This window comes from Apodemus sylvaticus, chromosome 9, assembly GCF_947179515.1.
Source record: "Apodemus sylvaticus chromosome 9, mApoSyl1.1, whole genome shotgun sequence".
Lineage (NCBI taxonomy): Eukaryota > Metazoa > Chordata > Mammalia > Rodentia > Muridae > Apodemus > Apodemus sylvaticus.
Genome location: NC_067480.1, coordinates 90,478,730 through 90,486,681, shown reverse-complemented (window position 1 = coordinate 90,486,681; position 7,952 = coordinate 90,478,730). Strand labels below are relative to the sequence as shown.

At 48.3% G+C, this 7,952-nt stretch overlaps 1 protein-coding gene across 1 annotated transcript in view; it reads left to right on the top strand.

Moving 5' to 3' along the window:
* Positions 1-5,813: 5,813 nt before the first annotated feature.
* Tram2 (translocation associated membrane protein 2) overlaps positions 5,814-7,952 on the top strand; it is an 82,407-nt gene continuing 80,268 nt past the window's right edge. The window contains exon 1 of the mRNA XM_052192526.1: positions 5,814-6,043. Within this exon, the coding sequence (XP_052048486.1) occupies positions 5,924-6,043 (120 nt within the window). The 5' untranslated portion in view covers positions 5,814-5,923. The remainder of the gene's footprint in view (positions 6,044-7,952) is intronic.

Sequence of the window (7,952 nt, the reverse complement as noted above, 5' to 3'; positions counted from 1 at the left end):
AAGAATGAACTCAAAGAGAAGAGAGATTTATTAGGATTTCAACCAGTGGTTGGCAGGCTCCATTGTTTCTGAGACTGTGATGAGGCAGAAAATCTTGGCAGAAAGCTACGGTGAAGCCATGTTGCTCACCTCATGGCCACTTCAAGGAGGAAATGAGCAAACAGGAAGGTGTTCTCCAGGGAGAAGACACGCCCTTGATGATGTAATTTCTCCAGCTAGTGCCCACCTCTCCCCCCCCCCATTTGCATGTTGTCTGAAACTGGGTTTCTCTGTGTAGCCCTGGCTGTTCTGGAACTAGCTCTGTAGCCCAGGCTAGCCTCAAATGTACAGAGATCCACCCGCCTCTGCTTTCCTACTTAATATCCTCTGTAGGCTTATGTTTTTTAAAACCTACTCTTAATAAAGGGGTTTAAATGCTTTAACCTTCCTTCTAGCCCACTACCCCCACCATAGGTCGTGGAAAGGAAAGGTTAATAGGGCAAAGGAGGATGTGGACCCGTTTAGAAATAGTTCTTTGGGGCAGATCCAGTTTGTGTGGTGAGGATATCAGCAGTTCAGTTCACAGGAATCAGCACCAACAGCAGCTCAATCCACTTACAAACACCATTCACGAATCAGCGAATCAGTTCAGTCCGAGGAAGCAGCAAGAAGCTGCTGGAACACCACCAGGACACCACCGTGGAGAGCATTTCTCTCCATGAAGTCTCAACAAATGGTGGTCAGCAGAGAATGGCAAGGAGAACCAATACCACACAGCATTGTCAGCGCAACCCAAAGCTGACCAGCAAAGAAGGCTAAGCCAAAATAAAATAAATAAATAAATAAATAAATAAATAAATAAAATTTAAAAAAATCTTTTAAAAAAATCTTTAAAAAAAGAAGGCTAAGCCACACCCCACAGTGTTGTCCACTGGCTAAGGTTACCCACATCCCACAGTGTTGTCTACAGTCTCTTGGGTTGTATTTATACCCTTTTTAGACATCACATGTTCTCTCGAGCATCCGTTCTAGTGAAACATCACATGCCCCCTTTACCAGGCAGCTTCCAGAAAAACACCACGTGTGTCTGTTCTCAGCAAAACATCCTTCTATGTGCAGTAAACACATCCTCTCATAATACAGTTTCCAAAAGAAATCATGACACAACTAAGTCTCCAAAAAAACCAAAAATTTCCACTTTGATCCTATTCTTTGAACTCTTCAGCAGATTAAACTGCTTACCAGCAGCAGCCAGGGTCAAGGCTTCACTGTGTGAGCGTTTTTGAGGGGGATACTGTGTATTCAAACCATAATAGCAGCCTGGAAATGTCAAACCATCCAGTGTAGGGTGAGATTCAGAGGCATGCACACCTAATGCAGGAGCGATGGGTGCCGCCGGGGAGGTAAGCAGAAGGTCCTCCCAATGCCTGGAGACTGATGCGTGGGAACTTAGTAAAGCGAGCAGTACAACTCTCTTCAAGGATGCTTACCTTCTAGGCAAGAGGACGAGACACACAGGCACTGAGGCAAATGAAAACACGGGGATTGACAACTATCAGGTCCTTGAATGGAAAGCGAGATCTCTCCAATACAAATAATCTTTGCCTTATTGTTTGTCAGGTTCATGCATTTATACTATGAATTTTAGTCATTTTTACCTTTTAGTCCTCTCTCCTATCCTTCTGCCTGTCCTGCTGGAATCCTTCCCTACAAGTCCCTCTGTTGCTTTTGAGTCCTCGTTTTGCATGTGGCCTTCGAGGTTTAATAAGAGCTGCTTGCAAGCATGCTGCGAGGTTATTTTCTGGAGCAAGGGCGACTTACCTGTGGCTATATCACCAAAGACAATGACACCCCTCCTGACCTACTATTAGTTGGAATAGTCCCTCAGGGAGGATTGAGATCTCATAGTCCCCTCCCCCACTGTAGTAGAATGTTAATCGGTCCAATATTCAGTCAGGTCTTATGCAGATAACCACAGCTGGGGTGAATTCATGATCCCAACTTCTATGGCATACCCAGAAGATGTCTTTTTACTCTCCAACCTCAGCTCTTACTCAACTCTTTCCAGCTAACCCCTTCTGGGATATTCCCAGAGCTTTAGAGGGGGTGATTCGATCACTGTTGATGCAGTCAAATTGGTGACAGCCATTACCGGGTTGGCACAGTGGGATCCCTGGAGTGTACTTGATATGCTTTAAAAGTAACAGTGCAGCCCATCCCCTGGACCTAGGCACGGAGAGCCTGACTCCAGTGTCTGAGTCCAGGTTCAGCTACGCACTAATTAGGCGGCCCCTGGTCTTCCATATGTGTTGGAGCAGCCTCAGGAAGAGGTTGTCACTTACTGTCACCCTTGCTCACAGGGATCTTGAAAAGCAGAGCATAAAGGAGAGGGGTCGTTATTCCCTCCACCTCCAGAGGTAACTGAATAGCTACCCACTCTGAGGTTCCTGATCTCTATCACACTTTTCCTTCTTTTTTAAAAAACAATTTATTTGTTTTGGGCTAGATTCTCTTTCCAGTAACCCTGTCTAGTCAGGAATGTACTGAGTATCCCAGGCTAGCCTCAAACGCATAGCAATCTTCCTGCCTTAGCCAATTCGTGGCTGGGATATAGGCATGTTTTAGAATTTCTCATTGTTTCAGAATAAAGTCACAATCCTTAGCCTAGTTCTTAAAATGTCTTAAAAATCTAGCTCCATCTCTCTCCAAATTTATCTTTCCATTTCTGCACCTCCCTCCCTCTCTCCTCCTTCTCCTGTTTTGTTTTGAGAGAAAGTTTACCTAAGTAGTTCAGGCTGGTCTTGAACCCTTAGTCCTCCTGCTCCAGTCTCCAGACTGCTAGGATAACACATGTGCACCTCCACACACAGCCTACATTGTTTATTGGTAAAAGGTGTGTCAGATAAAGGTACAGCCCAAATTTCCCCTTTCCCAGACCATGATCAAAATGAGTCTCTACACTATTTCAAATTATTCCCACTACCACCATCCTATTGAACTATAATGTCTTTATCACTAAAAACTACTGTAAGCTCCAACAATGTATATTTGTTACCTGTTGATACAAAACAATTGACAAGATTTAGTGGCTTAAGTTATCAGATTTTTATTATCTTATCATTGTAACGGTTCAGGAACTTAGGAGTGGCTTACACTGGCTGGTTCTAACTCAGGGTGGTTTACAGGCTGTGGTCAAGATGCTAGCTACAGAACTCATAGGGTTGAACAATTTTCCAAAGTAGCCCCCTCCCAGGCATGAAGTCATTGCTGGCTGCTGGCTGCTGGCAAGCAGACATTGCCATGTGAATTCTGCTGTCTGTCTTTTGAGTAGTCACAAAATATGGCAGCTGGCTTGTCCCAGAGAGGCCAATACAAGCTGAAGGACAAACTAGAAAGACCTTTAAGAACCTAGTATTATAGGTAAAAACAAAAACTAAGCATCATACCATTTTGTGTTAGAAGAAACCCTCCTAACTCAAGGGAACAGGAATTAGTTGGATCAGAAACATTTAAAACTGCTACAGCTGGATTATCACGTTTTTCTTCTCAGGAGCTAGCTATGTCTGCCACACAGAAGAAGCTCCACAGACATGTCAAATGACATGGCTAATAAACAACATAATAACGGACTTTGGAAATACATGGATGATTTGTGGGGGTCACATGTAAAACAATGGAGATGGGGAGTGGTGGGAAGAATTCTGAGATGAGACTTTTACTGGACTCATCTGAGATGAGACCTTACAAGAGTGAATAAGAAGGGTGGGGAATGTGCTTGCAAAACTCCTGCAAAATGCAGGATGCTGTCAAGGCTTAGTATTAAGAGCCTGCATTGCAAGTCCTGGAAAATGTTTAACCCATTGTTTGTATTAAAGACGGCTTGGGCAACCTGGACCTAGAAATGGCTGTGATGATTGGAGGAAATTTTTGGGGCTTCCTCTGTAGCTGTCAATGTGATGCACCATCAAACACACATCTTAGAATCTTGTGTCGGATTGTTCAGTTCTTCTGTAAAGGGAAGAGCTGGCTATCAGCAGCAAGAGCAATGTCTAAAACATCTCTGTTATTTCGACTGTCTTATTTATAAACGGGGGTGGCAGTGGGGGAGAGTTGTACTGTCTGTTTCCCACGGGTTTTGGCCTCAAGTATTAAAAGTTAGATTGACACCATTACATATCCAAAGGAAATTCCCACACATCATTGTGAAATGTGGGAGACAGGTTGCAACCTTTCAAATGCTAGGATTCCAGTCTTCCCTTTTAAGCACTCAGTTCCCTAGGGCTCAGACTAATCAGCACAGCTGCAAGTTGACCATTAGAACATCTCCGCATTGAGAGTCAAGGTGCTCCCAAGTTCATGATCTTTTTGTTCTTCACAAGGCTGGGGCCGAATAGCAGAAGTCTTGACTAGGGAGACAGCTTAGTGAGTGATAGTCCATGCTGTGCAAACTCTAGGACTTTGAATCCCCAGAACGCATGTAAACGTTGGCCACACAACAGGGGCATTTCTACTGGGAGATGGGAGGAGCTAGAGAAGCAGCTAGTGGAAAAATCAACACAAAGAAAGACCTTGGAACAAACAAGGTGGAAGGTGAGGCCAGACAGCGGTCATTGGAGCGAAAATACATGAATGTGTGAGCTCTTGCAAGTGCATCCCCTCCCTATACGTCATAAACTGATGCAAGCGTGCGCGCAATGTGCAGGGTTTGACATTAAACAAAGGTTAGTCCAATGTAAGCATTAATATGCTTCTACCCCCTGGGAGTAAGAAGCCCTAGGGCTGTCTGTTAAAGAGTGCACAGGAGATAAATTTCTTTAAGGAACTTCATTCAGTTCCAATTACCTTCAGACTGCTATTTTTGCAAACTCATAACTGTAAAACTAATTTTAAAAATAGAAATTAAACACTCCTTTGTTCATTTTGCATTTCTGTACATTTAGAAGTGATTATTTGTTCCTTCATTACTGTCAGGATTAAATCCAATATTTGCCAGTATAATTTATTTTAAGAGACCTTTTGTCCTTCCGGAAGTAGTTTTGAAACTTAATATTAAATGGAAACTTTGGATAAGAACCTTTTTTTTTTTTAGTTTCTTTAGCGTTTACTCTTCCACTTCTGATCAATCAATCCTGACAGTAGTGAGCCCTGAAAAACTAATTCAAGGTAACACCTGGCCTTTTAACTGAGGGCGTAAAACGTGGGGTACCTGCACGCCAAAGCAAAGTAGGCTCTACTAGGGCAGGGCCTTTGGGGAGCTGCAGAAGGTTCTGAGAGGTTGAACCTACACTGTGCAACCCTTCAAACACTGGAGTAGCCATGCGTTCTTTTAAGGTCCAGTGCAGGGCTGGGGCCAGCCCGCAGGCCGGCGCGAAGCTTTCCGCCCTGGGCCCTTCCTGTGGAGGAAGAAGCTGGGCGCTAGAAGTGGGATTCCGGCCCACTTCCTGTCCAGCAGCTCCGGAGCCGTTTCCTCTCGGAGCCGGAGGACAGGACTTCCATTCCCTAGTCTCGGCCAGGTTCACGGAGGAGCGAACCACGGCAGGACCCGCAAGCCGGGTAGCGGGCGCGGCGCGAGGGTTAAGCGCGCCCGGCTCGCCCAGGGGGCGTGGTCGGTAGCGCTGGCTAAAGGGCTTGGGGGCGGGGCGGATGGAGGAAGGGGGCGTGGCCAGAGGCGCGCGCCTTTGCGGCCGGGGGGGCGGGGCGGACGAAGGAAGGGGGTGTGGCCAGAGGCCCGCGCCTGTGCAGCCGCTACGGGGAGAGGGCTGTGGCCAGGGGCGGTTCCGGGCGGCAGGCCGGGGGCGGGGCGGGCGGAGGAAGGGGGCGGGGCCCGAAGTTGTTCCGCGCTGGGCTGCGGGGCTGGCGGGCGGACCGGGCCGGGCCGGAGAAGTTTTCGCTGCGGTTGCTGAGCGAGGGTGCGGGCCCCCGCAGGCGGTGCACGCCCGCTGCCATGGCTTTCCGTAGGAGGACGAAAAGTTACCCGCTCTTCAGCCAGGAGTTCATCATCCACAACCATGCAGACATCGTCTTCTGCTTGGTGCTCTGCGTCCTCATCGGGCTTATGTTCGAGGTGAGTAGAGCGGGGAGGGGGTGCTGCAGGGGTTGGCGGTCCCATTTCCCGTGCTCCATGGCGCAGACAGGGATTCCCGGACCTCATCTGGGCTGGAGCGCGCCCGGCTGTCCCGCGCGTTATCTGCACCTCTGGCTTTGTGCACTGTATCCACCCTGGCCTGGACCTAGACAGTCCAGACAGTACCCCTAACTCCTCACTGTGCGGGCCGTGTCTTGCTCTGTCGCCCCCTTGGGCACCCACCGTATCCTGCAACTCTATTTGAATCTCAGAAACCCATGCCTGGCCTCGAACTAATTGCAGAGCTGCCTTCCTGGCCCTAAGATTGGGGTTTCCTTTCTGGCGTCCTGGTGCCAATGTGGGAAACTCCTAGACCAGCTGTAATTGCACAATCCCCCCTCCTTCTCTCAAGTGGGGGCCCGCCAGATCTTCTAGGCTCTTCCAGTGGAAGGGACCCTAAACCCCTCTACCTCTCTTGTGGCTTTCTGGAAATTCTTCATCCTAACCTCTGGAGCTTGCTCCAGGTGTTCACATATGGCCCTGGCTCCATCCCAGGGCCTTCTGCTATCAACCTCTCTTTAACTATGACCTAAAGGGCTAGTTTTAAGATATTCGTTGGCACTTTGAACTGTCCCTGTGGATCCGTGTGAACTGGATCCAGCGCCTCACCCCCTTTGCAGGAGGCAGTAGAGGAGCAGGGATACTGTCTGCTTTTAAGTGAAAGGTGATTTCCTTGTCGCTCCAGGGATGTGAGGTGAGAACAGAGAATGGGATCCTAGATTCAGCAGTGTGCTGCCTGCCGTAGGCCTCGGAGCTGTAGGAGTAAACCACCAAGGGTCAGAATCCAAGGGGCTGATGGTCCCTGCTACAGAGTGAAGCAAACGCTGATGCTGAAGAGTGGGGAAAGACTTGCTATGGTATAAATTGTGTCAAGAGCACCATATGTGATGTAATAGGTGACAGTACCCATGGCCTGAGTCTCCTGGTCTTGAGAACACCCGCTCCTATCCTCTCTTCTGTGTAACGTTCCTGATCTGCATTCTACGGGGTAGTAAGAAGGTGCACCATTTAAGAGTTACCTATTCCTGCATCTACCCACATTTCCCTTCCGTTACTGACACAGGACCTATTTGACTGATAAACCTGCCCTTTAGCTGGGGCTGTTCTCGTGGTAGCCAGGTCCTAGCTGGATAAGTGCTGGTGGCCAGGCTGTCTGGGTTTGCAGGAGAGAGGCTGGGATTGGGGTAGGCGTCCACACTCTTTTGGAAATTCTGTCAGTTCCCTCTCTCCTCCCTTCTGCCCACATTTCCCTTGAGGTTGTGGAGACGAGTGTCTCATTAAAGACTGAGGGCAGCCTCAGTTTCCCCCCCGCCACTGAAGAAGCCATTAAAACCAACCTTCCTTGTGCAGTGACTATAAAGCTTAAAGCTGAGGTTTTATCGGTCACAAAAGCCATTCCGCCAACCAAAGAGAGAATCTGCTTCTTGCTCCTGGACCCTTGTTATTATTTAACATAATAGTTTAGTGAGAAGGCCGGGGACCTGCCCTGCTTAACGTTTGCCTCCTGTCAGTGTGCAGTCCTCCACTCTAAGAGGCTTCTCGGTGTCATGCTCCAGTTCTTGGAGGCTAGGGCCAGATCGACACACGTGTCAATCATAAACCTCATAGCCATGTGCTCCGCAGCTGGCCAGAGCCACTTGCTTAGCCTGTGGCCCTCTGTGGCGTCTCTAGCTGTCGCTGAGAGTTTGGGCTTTACCTGTCCTAGTGTTGTACAAAAGAGACTAGTAGAGTTTGTATCTTAGCTCCTTTGTTCCCTCCGTCTGGCCTGCGGGGAGTGCTTTGCTTCAGATCAGTGACAGTCCCTGGAAACTGACAGTTGCTGGGGTTGTCACTCCTAGGACCTGATGGC